This window comes from Aptenodytes forsteri, unplaced genomic scaffold, assembly GCF_000699145.1.
Source record: "Aptenodytes forsteri isolate BGI_AS27 unplaced genomic scaffold, ASM69914v1 Scaffold257, whole genome shotgun sequence".
Taxonomy (NCBI): domain Eukaryota; kingdom Metazoa; phylum Chordata; class Aves; order Sphenisciformes; family Spheniscidae; genus Aptenodytes; species Aptenodytes forsteri.
Window position 1 is genome coordinate 1186117 of NW_008795194.1, and position 16338 is coordinate 1202454.

At 35.6% G+C, this 16338-nt stretch overlaps 1 protein-coding gene across 1 annotated transcript in view; it reads left to right on the top strand.

Annotated features, from left to right (window-relative positions):
* Positions 1 to 16129, top strand: part of HAT1 (histone acetyltransferase 1) — a 21174-nt gene extending 5045 nt beyond the window's left edge. Inside the window, exons 3-10 of the mRNA XM_009278576.2 lie at positions 294 to 414; positions 6307 to 6486; positions 6717 to 6838; positions 7339 to 7443; positions 7787 to 7893; positions 10498 to 10649; positions 11933 to 12049; positions 15830 to 16129. Of these exons, the coding sequence (XP_009276851.1) occupies positions 294 to 414; positions 6307 to 6486; positions 6717 to 6838; positions 7339 to 7443; positions 7787 to 7893; positions 10498 to 10649; positions 11933 to 12049; positions 15830 to 15997 (1072 nt within the window). The 3' untranslated portion in view covers positions 15998 to 16129. The remainder of the gene's footprint in view (positions 1 to 293; positions 415 to 6306; positions 6487 to 6716; positions 6839 to 7338; positions 7444 to 7786; positions 7894 to 10497; positions 10650 to 11932; positions 12050 to 15829) is intronic.
* The last annotated feature ends 209 nt before the right edge of the window (positions 16130 to 16338 follow it).

Consider the following 16338-nt stretch of genomic DNA (forward strand, 5'->3'; position numbering starts at 1 on the left):
GGGAAGCTGAAAAGTCCTTGACTAGTGTAAGCACTGCTTAGCAACAACTAAAACATCGGTGTGTTATCAACATTATTCTCATCCTAAATCCAAAACACAGCACTGTACCAGCTACTAGGACGAAAATTAACTCTATCCCAGCCGAAACCAGGACATCCTATTAGGAAGCTTAGTATACCTCACTGGGAAAGACGATGTGAACTTCAAAGCTTATTAAATGAAAGCTCTGTGATGTGAATGTTTTGCTGTGAAACTTATATGAAGTTCCTGATTGCTCTTTTCTCCTTCCTCAGTGAAGTTGCTTTTGGCTACAAGGGACTGAAGATCCTCTTGTACTATATCGCTGGTAACCTGTCAACGCTCTTCCGCATCGAATATACATCTAAAGTTAATGAAAAGTTTGACTGTGTGGAGGTAAAGACAGAACCAGACCTGTGCTTAAAATATTATTGAGAAGGTTTAGTTGGGATATGGACAAGAATGCTAGGTTTAGTAATTACCCACCCAAACATGATTTACATTAAAAGCAAACAAACAAAGCTTCCTTTGTTGCTAAGCTCAAAAAAGCTTTGAAATTCATCTATATGTTTTCCCATTGTTCCTCCTTTGACTGCAGTGCCATCAAAATTGTGTCAAACAGTACAGTCAAACATGAGGTGCTAATACCAAGACCAACTCCACCAAAAAACCACAACAACTTAGCAAGTCTGTATTTTCATGTTAGCTGTCTCCAGAAGGAGGACTAGCATTGGTGTTTTTTATATTGAAGAGAATTCAGTAAGAAGGAAAAGGAGGTTTCTGTAAACACCGCATGAGGTAGGATGCTTGACTGTGTCTCTTTAAATGGCAAATGTGGAGAACAAGTAAGGCAGAAATTAGATTAGAAACTTCTGGTTGGGTATCGTGTGCTTTACATCTTACTTAAAGGAATACAATAATACAATTACCTGCAGGATGTTTTGTTTGGTTTTGGATTTCGGGGGTGTTTTTAACTTTTTTTGCCAACAGGTTTTCCAAGCTTAGAACACTTGTAGAAAAGCTTTTTTTTTTTTAATCCTTCTGCCTATATGCTCTCAGAATATTTTTGAGATGATCCCACAAAAGCTAAGCTACTCAGTCTTTCAGCCAACTGAAGAAAGGTATATGGAACTTACAAATAGGAATAAAATACCTTCTTAACAATGTTTTTAACTGTTAAATACTTGTATAAGTACCTGTACAGTTATTTAGAAAAACTCAATTTTTCAGAGTGGTCTCTGGTGCATTAAGAAAACTTATATCACCTGAGTTTTACTTAGTTATAAGGAAGAAAAAATTGAGTTGATTTCTTTCCAAAAGAACTATTAATATGGTTATTGATTAATCTTTGTAATACTCTGTAGTGTGAAATGGCTATACATTTGCACTGACTTCAAATTACTCTGCCTGAGAAGCTTTTTTTTTAAAGTAAACATCTTTATGACTTCAAGCTGTATTTTAAGTTTCTAATTTCAAATTAATCAGAGTTTATTTAAATATTTTCAAGGAAAGGCCTATTCTAAACAAAAAAATACTGGAATTACTTTGTTAAATGAATTTTAAAGATTTGCCCTTCCTTGTTTTGAAGTTGTATTAGAATATACTTAGTTCAACAGGCTAAGTGCCTGGACATGTCTGAAATACTTTTGAGGCTAGGGCAACATATCTTAGGAGTGAAAGGTCATGCTCTTCAATCTTTAGAAGGTTTTTAGAAATAAGAAAAAAAGGAAAGCCTGTTGGCAAAGTAGTAATCATTAGAATAACAGTCCAACCTTTCACCAATATAATTTCAAAATCACGTCACAACAGGAATCCACACCATAGTACCTTTTTACTCACAGTCTATCTATTTTCTGTACAAATAACAAAGCCACTTTACTTTTCTGGAGGTACAAGCAAGGTAAACAAGGTCTGTCTTGCCCTGAGCATGCTCTGTGACTTTTTTGATTGCTCAGAATCCTGGCTTCTTTCAAGCCCTGCTTCTGCTACTGAATTATTCCTCCAATTGCTAAAGGGTTTGAGATGGGGACAAAACAGAAGATCTTTTTGAGCAAGACTTCTGTATACTTCACAGAGTATTTACAAGCTTTGACTGAATCGGAAGAATGTGGTAGCTTACCCTGGGCTTCCCTTGGTATTGTTAACACTACATCCAAATAGGCTGCTCATATGACTGTATCTAAACCTTAGTAGGAAAAAAAGATATGGCGGTCATCAATCTTGTTCTGCATTTGTGTTTGCCATTAGTTTAACCACCTTAAGATATGAATGCATTTGCAGAGATTAAAACATAAGCTGTCATTACAGCAAGGTGTTAATTTAAATGCATATTAACATTTACTTTTCTAAGTTAACTGTTTGGTTGCTGATCTCAGCTCCTTCAGGATAATCATACTAAGATGTGGACTATTTGCCATACATGACAGGTAATCTTTGTGCTGTGATGTGCTGTGAATAGATGGTGTTTAGGAAAGGACAGCAGTCTTTGCCTTTAACATAACTGGTTACAAGTAAGAAGTTAGTTTTAATGCTCTGCAAAGTTATTCACAGCTTAGGATTTTGTATCTAAATACCCACACAAGCCCATTCAACAGCAAGTGGTTTTATTCTGTGATATTAAGTTTGGTTCCATTATTGCTAAAGCAGCTGCTACAAACTCCGCTAGGGACTGACAGAAATACTCCTCCCAATACCACTATTTTTTTTTCCTCCAAGATCTCTTCAAACATGAGGAAGAAAAGATCCTGAAATGTCAAGAGCCAGTCATATTTATGCATCTTAATATCATCTTCCTAAAGATGGATCTAAACCATGTTAGTGGGGAAGGCTCAGCAAAGTATGATCAATCATGTTTTGAACAGAAGGTGTCACTTCATGTAGTGAAAATGGACAGAATTTATCCCTTGGGTGGAGTTGATTCTTTCAAATATCTGAAGAGAGGCTGCTTCCTTCTAGTGTAAATATTAATAGCATTGACCTCCGAATTGCTTGCTGCTTTGAGATTTGCAGCTGTTCAAATATCCTCGTTTTCATCTGGATTTTATGATGGGGTGGGGGAAAGTATTTCACTAATCTCTGAAACAGTCTTTACTATAAATGTATTTATCTTGCTTTGCAGCTGGTCTAATACATTTGCTTCACACAAGTTAATGAAAAAGTGTGATTTTAATATTGGGCATCCTTGTTTTAAGTAATGCTACTGATCACTCCATTGCTGCCCACTGGAATTAATACATTTACCTGTTAGAGAAATTCAGATTTCAAATATGTTTCTATGATTATTTTAAATTAAGCCACTTTGAAACAGCACCTACATGTATATAAATGTCATAACTGCCTGTTAGTACAAGACTAATCTCGGTATTAAAATTATCCAGAGTCAAATGCTATGTACAGTGAGACACTGCCCACTTAAGTAGTCCTACTACAGATCAAATTTAGTTACAAGCCTATACCAAATTCCCCATCATCACCTCATGATTCTGATTATGAAAGTAATACATTACAGACAGTACTTCCATGAACCATAAGCTCAACAACTTTTGGCTGGCTTCATTCAGGTTTTTGAATGCTTCATTTTAAGTGGCTTTGCCTATGTTTAACACTGTTGCAGTAGTCAACTGGATTGTCTTTCTGAACAGAAATTTGTGCGTCATCGTGTACATCCATGCCAGTTGGTAAGATATGAGTGCCTTGCTCTGATAAAAGAAATGAACCTCTTGCCAATATCAAAGAAATACACAAGGGAAAGACAGTAAACAAATTTTTTGTAACTCCTTGGATTATGAGCACCTCAGAAGTATTTGGAAAGTGCCTACTATGTAATGGATGTTTCCATTAAAAAGTACAAGTATTAATGAAACAAATTATTTGTATGCTGTTTATATTTCTAGATTCCAATATTCCAGGACTTACTAACTGAAAACTGGATCACTTAAACTTATGCCACCACTCAAACTGAGGATTCTGGGATTTCCTCTGTCAGAAAGGGAGATCTTGTTAACCCTAAAAGTAACTGAAGAATATAGCTTCTTTTCTTAAATTATGTCAGGCCCCGTTTCAAGGGGAGAGAACTTTTAGGAGGCAGTAGGTGAAAATATGTTGTGGTCATACAGAACTAAAAAGGATTATGTACTGCTTTATCTGCTAAGCCTCTGTTCTCATGATTTAATTCTTTCTATTTTATGGAAAACAAGATTTTTCTGTGGTGGCAGCCAGTGATGGAAGCATTATCTGACATGCTTTCAGCAGGTGAAAGTTTATCTTTTTATCACTAATGAAGAAACTTAAAAACATGAGGAGAGCAAAATTACTTAAACACTATTTATATAATACTTCATACTGCATATTCACCCTTTTTAGATATCTTCCACATAGTCTGAGTTATTGAACTGATGCTTGGAAGTCTTGTTTTAATTCTAGATTATTTTTACATGCCTTTTTCAGGTATATAAAATGAAAGGTGCTACAGATTCTTAGTTGCAGTTTCCTACAGCTTTGTCAGCAGCGCAGACTTAAGATTTGTGTAAACAATGCACTGGCACAGTTAAAAAAAAAATGCATTTCTAAAATGTGTTCCATACAAATACTTTTTCTTTAATGTAATTCATTGATTCTGAAAAAAATGGCTGATTTTGTGTAAGGCAGTTAAATCAGTAAGTGTAAAGAAAATATGTTTAACTAATATTGCTTTAAGAAGAGTAGCAAAGGTTCCAATAAATGCATCTCCTTTGTTTTGAGAATGAAATGGATGTAAAGATTGTACGCATTTTAACTGGATTCTTACACCAAGTATTGTAGAGCTATATTTTAACTGCTTAATAGCTCTCTACAAATATAAATATAAATGTTGGTAGTACCAAACCATTAAGAATAAAACTTGTTTGTGCTGAACTACATCCATCTTTCTCTACACTAAAAATGTAACTGAATGATAAAGTGCTATTCATTTGCAGGTGCATTGCTTCTACTTAAGGGACTATGGTTGAAAGGACAGGAATTAGTAGCATGTTGTATTAGCCTTTTGTAGTGTATTTTGTTCTAAGCATCTTAATTTCCCTGTTTTGAATGCTAAGTAGCAAGGGTCTTGGTTTTGAACTAATACCCATCATGCATGTAAACGGTGTGAAAGAGCTGCTTAGTAAGTTAACACAAAGTGTTCTTGTGTCAGTCCTTGTGGAAATAGATACAATACAAACATTACAGCTGAACTCACGGCAAACTCCATTAAGTAAAAACTTGGATTCATTGTCTGGAGGAAAGTTTGAATTGAATGTAAGCTCATTTTGTTGAATGTAATGTCAGGCTTTTAGGGGTTGTATTGAGGAGTACGGTTTTGTTAAGTTGAGACCAATTCATTAAGTTTTATTGCCTGGTGAGAAGCAGTAATACGTTATTGTGAAACTTCATCAAATATTCATGGTTAAAAAGAAGTAGTAAGTGTATTCAATCAAGTGGTCTTTTTGGGGTCTGAAAAGGATTATGAAGTCTGCTCAGCTGATAGTCTCTAACTTCCACTTTGGTTATCTGAAAAGAGTAATTTTAATCTCTGAATTTAATTTTGGTGTCAGAATATTTCTTCTTCCCTAGTATGTTAGACTACAGGTCAGATTTGCTGACAGTATCCTTCAGTTATATTTTCATTATTTTATGTCAAACTTTGTTTTCAAAATGTTCTTTGATTTGAATGTGGGATGTTTTCTTCTGAGTTTGTAATGTGTTTTGCAGCTGATCCTATAGGCAGGCATTTCAAGCAGGGAGATGTAAGAATGCAAGAGTGTGCTAGCTGTCACTTTCCTGTTTGGGAGCTACCATTTTTGGTCTTTGTCCCTTTTCCTCCACTTAGTTCTGCACCACCTAATACCTCTTGTAAGCTGCTTGTTTGGGAACCCGAGTTCCACAAGACTATGTAGCATAGTCTTGGAGAATTGCTGGCTGGAAAGTCTTAGCTTCTGAATATGCTGCACTTTCAGAATAGCTATCAACACACTTAAGTTTTACGTGGACAAATATAACAATCTTTAAACATAAAAATGCTCATGAACTTATGCTGCAACTATGAGCTTTTTGATGCTTATAGTGGCTGGATTGTGAAGTGTCTAGATCTCATGAGTGCAGCTCCTTTACTTGCTGGAAGGTCACTACTGAACAACAGGAACACTTTTTTCTTTTTTAATTACTGTTAGGCTATAGCACCTCGTTTATATTCATTTCTTATAGCACAATAGTGACATCAGTGCTGTCTCTTTTTAATCTTCCACTGATCCTGCCTCCTTTTATAATCTCCAGGCAGACGATGTTGAAAGTAAAATTAGAGAAATCATTCCTCCTGGTTTTTGCACAAACACTGATGACTTTGTGTCTCTGCTGGAGAAGGAGGTCAACTTCAAGCCCTTTGGAATGCTGCTGCACACATATTCTGTCCATAACGAGGAAGCTGGTGAAGATATAACATATCAGATATACAAGGTATGAAAAATAAGTGAAACTTCTGCCTTTGAGCAACCAAATTAAAGTTTTTTTTCAGTGATGCACTTTCAGTAATGTTTCAACTATAGTATATAAATACTATCATTTTCCCAGTTTATTAATAATTATAAACATGCTTTTTTGTATTGGAGAACTAATTAGGTTTTGCATATTTTTTCCTCTTACATCTGTGATAGGTTTCACCTGACTTCTCCTGGCTTTTTCCCTAGGCCGACATGACATGTCCAGGCTTTCGAGAATATCATGAAAGGCTTCAGACGTTCTTGATGTGGTTTATTGAAACTGCTAGCTTTATTGATGTAGATGATGAAAGATGGAACTACTTTCTAGTGTAAGTACAGTTCTAAAGCAACAGTGGACCTTATTACCTCCACAAAGCCTGCATTTTAATTGTGGCTGGCCAATTATTGGAGCAGTATAATGATATTTTTCCCAGGAAAGAAAAACCATTGTTTATGAGGCTTGAGTTTTCCTCCATTATGCTTTGGGAAACCTTGAGAATAGAGCTGAATTAAATGCTGTTGTCCGTTAGAGCCCTGAATGTAGGCTTAAACAGTAAAATGAGCTTTGCCTGTGTTTTCTTTTACTTGCCACCTATTCATCTTTATAATAGGCAAGTGCACTGAAGTGCTGTAAAGAGGCCTGATTTATCCAAGTTGCTGCACACCAATTAAGTGAATTGTACATTCAGAACATAGCAGGTGTACCCATTGGGCCCTCACAGAGTAGCTTGCTGACACTGAAAATTCAGTTGGAGAATGGAAAAGAAAATGGACACTGCATGGGAGCGCGACTGTAATTGACCTGCTTGGCTTTCTGTTTTATCTGCAGATTTGAGAAGTATAATAAGGATGGAGCTACGCTCTTTGCGACCGTAGGCTACATGACAGTCTATAATTACTATGTGTACCCAGACAAAACCCGGCCACGTGTAAGGTAATTGGCGGCGTAACTCGTGCCTTGCCTTTTATTTCAGAAGAGGGAACTGCTGAAGTTCCCAATAGTTGTTTATAATGGTGTTGATTTGTTTAAAAAAATCCCCATTATTAGCTGGCTATGCACTGATTTATTTCATTGTTCCTTTCTTGAAGCGGAGGGAATCTCAAACAAGTTTTGAATATTTAGCAATTTTAAGACTCCATTAAAAATTATATTTTAACATGAAGATTGCTACACGTACTTTAATCTAAAATGAAATACCATTTTGTTTTTAAGCCTTTACATTATAATGTTTGCAAATGCATGCATTTGAACTGAAAATACGTACCTTTGTCTGTAGCCAGATGCTGATCTTGCCACCATTCCAAGGAGAAGGCCATGGTGCTCAGCTTCTTGAAACAGTTCATAGATACTATATGTCTTCTCCTACAGTACTTGATATAACAGGTTTGTGTTGAATTTTTAACTCAGTTCACCTGTTTAATAAGCAACTTGTAGCATTCACAGGTTGTTAGCCCGCAAGCTAACTTTTATGTTCATTTGTCAGAATTAAATGGCCTTTTGAAGGTTTAGCTTCAGCTCAATTCATGATTAATAGTACCCTGGTTTATAGAAGAACGGTATATAATGTAGCTCTTTAAATCCTTTACTTAGAGAACAGCACACCAGGAAAATTCAATCCCTAGCATGAACGGATTACCAGCTAATTAGCCATTTTATTGTGAGATACACAGCTGAGTTTGCCAAGAGATCAAGCTTTGTCAAATTCCTGGTTCAACTTACTCCTATTAGCCAAAACTCAAAATTGGGGGGAGGGGGGACAAAACTAAAATAGCATATTAATATTAGTGTGCAAGCCAAAATTTTACAGACAGTCAAAATCTGTAGAGAATTTGTGCTCCAGGAGCATGTATTGCTGGCTGAAGGCACCCATGATACTAGAGCTGTGTGCACAAACACCTAAAAATAAATTGAGGAAATGTCAGAGGGGGGAAAAGGGTGTATGTGCATAGAAATTATAACATAAAAAATGGCTACAAATGTGACATCTGTCCTGTCATTTCAAGTCCCATATAGGAAGAAATGCAGTTCAAACACATGACTTGACCATTCAATTCTATGTGCTATCTCACACCTCATCTTAGTTAGGAATAACTCCCCCATTCTAATTAAAATACGGTAGAACACTTGTCTTCATAATGCATTGCTGCAGGATAATCCTAACATAAAGTAATCCATCTCATAATTTTAATCCAGTTCATAGGAATCTAAGGAATTATAACTTCGTCTATGCAACAGGATATCATGCGCATCATGCATTTACTTTTTTCTTTTTCCTTTTAATAGTACAAAGCTTTACATAGCTTTTATAGCTGAGGATAAACAAAGTCTTAACATGGTACTGCATAAATCATGTGACATGTTCATGGCTCAGTGCCTTAAATGCAGGGTTATAGAAAACAGTAAATGTGCACTAAAATAGGTTTTAATTTCTTTATGGAATAAAGCAGGAGAAAGCTTGCAATATTGCACATGGCACTCAAGTTATGGAAATTAAGGTTTTTACAAAATTATTTATTGTCCTTTTTGAGGGGAAAAATCAGGCTGGACAATCTTGGTATGGCCAGGATATTTAGTTATATAGCATCTAAAATTGTGAAGTAAAGCCTTTAACCTTTCTGAAAAGAGGAAGTGAAGAGCTACTTAACTTCTTTAAAAGAGCTAATGCTTTTTTAAAAAAAAAAATTACTTTGGAGTTTCACATTTATAACAAGTATTTTGTTCTGCTTATAACTTGTCATCCTAACTGACAAAGTGAAATGTATGCTGATAGTGCTTACTGTACAGAAACTGCCTCATTTTTCTTTTAACTAATCTGAGCAAAAAAGGAATGGAATCAATTCATTTTAGTACAGCTTCTCCAATCTCTTTTGCAGAATAAGTGCTATAAGACTTGCCATACAAGATTAGGTCACTCATGCACAAAACACTTTAACTGATACAATCATCATAAACATTCTCCAACCCAAAAAATAAATTGCCAGTTGTGCAGTGCTGCATATACACAGCAAAAACTTCTATCCCAGTCCTTCTTCTTGGTAACTTCCTAGCTTTTGATCATCCCTAAACTGCAAATTTCAACTATTTACAGTGGTCCTCAAAACTAAAGAAAAATACAGCTAGGATATAAGCTGTTTAGCAATATATTCCACAATGCTACTCCACAGAAAAATGAGTGTTTGGTAGGAACATGACCCTGCTACTTATTTGTAGTAAGCCTGTCTAAACAATTAAGTAAGGAAGAAAGAAATATATTCAGAACATTGTATGCATTTTCCTTCTGCATAGTTCGTAAGTGGGAATAAAGTTGCATATGGGACCATGTTGATGTTCGCCGAAGCTAGTTTCTAACTTTGGTGGTTTTTCTGAAGCAACAGTTTTGATAGTTATGTTGCCACTTAAGCAAAATGGAAGTAACTTGAAATTGTGATCAGCTTTTGCTTCAGTCCTTCCAGCCTTTTTATTTTGGATAAGCTTGTCCTTTGGGTCCTTGTACCTTTCCCTATCTTCCCTGCTAACAAAGACTATAACTCTTGGTCAATACATGTCTTTGGCTAGTTTAGTTGTATACAGTAGGATAGTTTCACCAGTCTTTTTCCACATAATTAGTTTGTGTTCTAGTAGTTCTACCACTCTGGCAAATATAGAATAGATGGAACAAACAAGAAAAAGGGTTTATACAGAGAGTAATTTTCTTTTCCCAAGGAGTTGAACTGGATTAAACATGTATATTGTCAGTCTTAGAAATGCGTATATAATACTGTACAGTACTGTATACACAAAATACTAGAAGTTTTTTCCTGCAATCTCTTTAATGTCTACTGTCAAACAGCTAAAACTTTGATAGCAGTACTTACAATTAAGCACAGTTGTTTATATAATGATTAATACTATCTGCTTTTGTTTTCCATAGTTCTCTGTAATTACATACCAGAAATGAGGAAACAAATAAAGCTGATATTAACTGTGTGCTTTTTTTATTCTTTCTAGCCGAAGATCCATCTGAAAACTATGTGAAGCTAAGAGACTTTGTTCTTGTAAAGCTCTGTCAAGATTTGCTTTGCTTTTCCCCAGGAAAGTTAATGCAAGGTTTCAGTCAAGAAATGGTGATGGAAGCTCAACAAAAACTGAAAATAAATAAGGTATTAAATCAGAAAGGTTGTAGTTGGACATATTCTTACCAAACTAGTAGAATAACAATTTAAACATAGAGGTGGAGACTTGGGGTTTACCCACTTTGGCTTATTTCAACAGATTTTTAGGATGTATCTGGAAGCAAGATACCTAGCTCGTGGTTTTAGATAAGTGCTTTTTTTACCTACTAATTCTGTTGATGTAATAGAATTTGACATGGTTTCCATTTCTTTCAAGTATATTTATACAAATAACAAGTGTTTTGGGAATGCAGAACACTAAAGTAGCAAACAACTGCTACTAAGGCAGCTCTAAACACTTGGAGAACTAAACAGTAAAATTGAACAATTTGTTGGTAATCTCAGTAAATGATTGAACTCATTAGTGAGTATGGTAGTGAAAAGGCAGAGTTGCTTAGTTAAAAAAAGTATTTGAATGTGGTTTAATGAAAACTTGGAGGGATGAAGGATGTGAAGCCATATTCAAATGTTCATGAAAATGGTAGAGCTTGTATAAGGAAACTATATCTGCAGCCTTCTATGTCTGATATCTTAAACCTGAAAGGATAAATAAGTTGGTTTGCTTTTTTAACAGTATCTGAACATGTGCTAGTGTAGCAAACAAACAATCCTATTTTTGTTCTGTTGCTCGGCAAAAGAATACTTGGTCTTTAAATTCTGTTTTCAAACAGATGCAACAGTTAACAGTAATATAGTAGCAACATGATTTTTTTTTTTCTTCCCAGATGATCCTGGTTCCAAAAGCACTTCAGTTTTTTTCCATTTACCAATTCTTTAATTTTCTTCCCTAGTAAAAAGAAAACTTTAAATATTGTTGTTTCATTCTCATATTTAGAACTTCCAGGGGGCCTTGTGAAGGACAGTAGGTATATGGAGATTATTAAAATCAGCAAAGTAGATACTGTTTAGTAAAATACGGCTTAATGTCACTCTAGTTCCACTCCTTCAGTTCTTTGAAGTATTTTTGGACTCTGGCTTCTGGACTTTCTGCTGCTCATTTACAGCAGGTCCTTGAAGCACCTCTACAGCTGGTGCAACACTTTGAAAGATCAGACACTGGCTGCATGGAAGAAAATGGTTTTGAAGGAAAAACACGAATGTGTGTCTGTACCAGACAGAAGGATAGGTTTGACTGAGGCTTTGTCCGTGCCTCTGACTGTCTTCCAATAAGCTGAGGAACTACTCTAATATTTCAGTATTTCTCCACTTTGAGTTCTATTGAGTGACCTCTTTATTCAGACATGGTTTTTATTCTCCTTTCTGTTCATTAGCAACACACAAGACGAGTTTATGAAATTCTCCGATTACGTGCAACAGATATGGGTGATGCAGAACAGTCCAGAAGCTATCGGTTGGACGTTAAAAGAAGACTGATTGGCCCCTATAAGGTGTATATGACTTAAGTATCATTTAATACTTATTTCAAGGCTAATTATACTTGATTCTACTTTCATTTCCATAAATGTAGTTGATGCCAATTATGTTGCCAATCAACTACTATTAGTTATGCAGTGTTCAACTGACACGTATACAGATGCAGAGAACATTCATATGTAGCAGTACTGAAGATCCTGTGTTTGGCTCCTGACTGTTTCCTGTCCAATTCCAGCAGGAAGTTCCTACTAAGCTTATGTTATCTAGCTACAAGTGGCTATGCCCAGGTAGGCTTAAGGGGGGAAAAAATGTCAATTTCTTGAAAAGGTTAAAAATATCTTAGATAAGCCAAAAATTTGGAGAGATAAATGCTGTAATAAGTTTACACTGCAGGCTAGGTATAGTTTAGATTCCTGTTCTATTTGCTAGCTAGGTCTTTACGAAACAGCTTGCTAGAAGTAATCTAGCAATGTCAACATAGAACTCCATGCAGATGGAATAGAAAATAATTTCAGCAGTAAAGTTTAAGCAAGTACTAAACTTAGTAACTTTCTTAGTTCCTATTAAGTATCCTTCTCAGGATCTTCAGTATAGTTGGTCCATGTTGCATAAACTGACGTTTTGAGATACAGATTTAAAAAAAAAAAAAATCCTAGTTGCTAATGACATCAGTCTTTGTATGAAGAGTCAAAAGACCACAAATAAATCTAGGTTTATTGCTATAACTAGCAGGTTAGTACTCTTTTCAATTAAGTACTTGTTAAGCAAACCAAAACCCTGTTGGAAAAGTTTCACAAAGTATGAGAAGTACCTTGACTAGCTTGCAAGCCTTCCTAAAGCAGCACTTACCCTGTTATACCAAAATAGCAAAACTTTGATTGTACTTGTGTTGGACTTAGGGGGGGCTATTAGCAGAGAACCCAGCACTGTATTTAATACTTGCCTGATCTGAAGATAATACCATGTCATGCTGAGTGGCAGGACCTTAATCAAAACACTTTCTGTTCTTTTTCGTGAGTGTCTTGTCTCCTTTGCTAAATTTCACTCAGTGTCCACTACAAATAAGGCCATGATTTTTCAGCTGACAGGGCTGTTACACGATTTCAATTCATTCACTCAGCACTGAAGTCCTATGGGGGAAATCCAAAATTCCATAAGCAGCTTCAATTCTAGTGCTTCTAGCAATTGTTTCCACTTTACTCTTTGCATGCAATAAATGCACTAATAATGAATGGATTTTGTATTGCTAGATATGCAATATTGCTACTTAAGAATATTGGATTTTTAATTTTTCAGTTATTTCGGTGAGGATTGAAAAGAATCCTTAAAGCAGCCAACACCCTTTCTTTGATTTTAAGTTTCATGTTCTGAAGAACAGCCATCTTGTTTATGGTAGTTCTACCTAGTAAACAGCTTACTCATGCACTCACTTTAAACAATGTTTCTAATAAATTTTAGTCATGGTGCTGTTTTCAAAAACTTCTCAGAACTGCAATTAAACTAACTTTTAATATATACAGTAATTTGGAGGTGGGAAAGCAAAATTTAATAAAGAATCAGGAATATTACTGCATACTCTAATGCTGCTATCCTTTTTTTTTTTATGTAAAGGACTTGATAGCTTCACTTGAACAATGCTCTACAGATGTAGAATAATTCTAAATTGCCACTACCTTAATTTAGTAAAAATGGTATTGCATCTTACCGCTATTTCCTGGCTAACAGTAGCAGGAATAAAACTGTATGCAGAAACCCCAGATGAAAAAAACTGTAATACATCTATTCCCCTTTAAGTCTTCACATTAGCAAGGAGGCTGTTGCTAAAAATACTGAGATTTTTATGTATACAGCACTATTAGAGTGGAATGACTGATACAGCCAACTATGTTGCTCTCTGTATAAGTACTACTAATACAGGAAACAAAAGATTTGGTATCTTAGTGAACAGGGCATCACTCTAAGGCAGTTTAGAGGGTGAGCAGCTTGTGATATTTCAGTTTCACTGTGGCTTCTCCATTTCTGCAGAACTCTGCTCTTTATGCTCATTAGTGGGCTGTGCTGCTAGACATGTCTCCTTGATCATGTTTTTGTTCTTCATGTCATCCCTTTTGGAAGTAAACACCACTGCTGTGCTGCTTTTATTAATCATAATACTTGGTTTGGGTTTGCCACTTGAACAAAATATACTTTTCTGCCCAGCCCAATAACTTGCTCCCAAAGAATCGTCTTGAAACTGTCCAGGTAAAATGTCACTGATTGCAGGTTTCAGAATCTTGTGTACCTGGATATGCTGGTAGTATATTTGGAGGGAAATGGATGTTGAAACATCCGAAACATGCAGAGGGAGTTTGCTTTTTACCTGGAATCTGGAACTTAGAGATGACCTAAAGTTATACTATGAGACGTAATGGGTATTTAAAAGCTGACACCTTTTTTTCAGAGCTAGTATTTATAATCTTAACAGATATGCCTGTTAATTAAGCAGACTTTGAATTAATTCTAGAATAAGGAGGTTTTAGTTTTTCTACTGACAGAAGCTTGCTCAGAAGATACTCATCTCTCTTCATTTGGGCAACTCATCACATGTTTTGAGTATCTTACTCATTTTGACTAGGTGGAGCTAACATGAATCTAAAATTTGAACAGCTATGCTGCTTTTGATGTCCTTTCTACAAGGAAAAGTTTCTTGATTATTGGCCAGAAATGTGCCTGGAGGCCTCATCAGCACTCTGATACAGAACCTCCTTTTCTGAACTGAACTTTGCCTATCTATGGGATCTGTGGGAGATTATTAAGGTTTTTCTGATGTTACTCACTTACAATTTACTGTGGTCTCCACTCCCTCCTCCTGACCCTCAGCATCAATCATAGAAAGAAAACACGCTTTCCCTTGAGAGATAAGTGTAAAATTAAATAGAGTACAGAAAGGCTTTGATTTTGAGACTGATGGTAGAAGTAGAATTGTTTTGGGGAAGTTTTGTTGTTTTAACAAACTCTATGATTCCATAGGCATTGCAAAGACTTATTGATAAGATGCCAGGCATACATAATGCATATATTTCTTTTTTTAATGAAATGTTGAATGACATTCTGCTTTTACAAAGCGAGGGAAGACTGAAGAAGGGAAAGTAACTAAGGAGCTGAGCAATTCAGAAATAGATATCAGCTGTATAAAAAAAAACATGTGGGGAAAGGAAAAACACCTCAAAATACTTTTTCATTTAAGAAACAGGTAAAAATTTCACATGTGATACAGCAAGGGGAACACCTCATCTTCTTGCTGTACAAATACGTTTATGCTTGTAAATACTCTTATTGCATTTCAGTGCTGTTACTGCTAGTCCCTGGTAACTTCTGAATAATTTGTAACAATTCCTGAAATGTTTTCTGTGTACAGGAGGCTTAAAATTAATTTTTGATAGTCAATTATAGGGAAATTAGTTGGCTGAACAGCCACATAATGGGACACCAGTGTGATTAATGTCAGCATAAAACTAAATATCCCAGTCAATTTTCTACAGTCTAGTTTTTCATGCCATACATCTTCAGCAGTAGAAGTACCATTAGACCTAATCTGTTCGGTTAAGGAAAATATTTGAAACCATTTTTCACTTCCCTGGTTCATCGGTAATACGGAAACTATGAGGCTTTAACAGAAATGATGTCCTAATCAAACACCGTTACTGTTTTTCTTAGGATTAGGGACATCTTAAAGAACGGAATAAATTTAATGAAAGACCATGTTCTTGATGATTATTGGTTGTGTTCAAACTACTATTTGTTTGATTGCTTAGAAAAAGCAGAGAGAACTTGCCAAGATGAGAAGGTGTCTAAGACCAGAGGAGCTGACGAATCAGTTGAACCAAATAGACCTAAACATGCAACACGAGCAGTTAGAAGAGAGCTTCCAACAACTTGTTTCAGATTACCGAAGAGTCCTAGAACGACTTGCACAAGCATGAGGATCCTGCCTGTACAGGAAACTTGCAAATTTCTATATGGTGTTGTAAAGCACATCCTTAATTGCCACTTAACTGCAAAAAAATCTCATGTGACGTTTTAATCACATTAAAGGTGACTTGTGTTTCTGTGCATTTTGAATATTTTCTATTTTTGTGTTGTAGATTTTTAAATGTTGTACTCTAGGTTTGGGGGCACTTACTGCTGAAATAAACAATGTAGATTCTCAGATACAGTATCACTTCAATTGTATGAATTTTCTTTTACCCTTCTGTTTTGCCTCAAGACTTAATAGATACCTGAATAGCAAGTTAATACATAAATCTAAGCAATATAAATATTG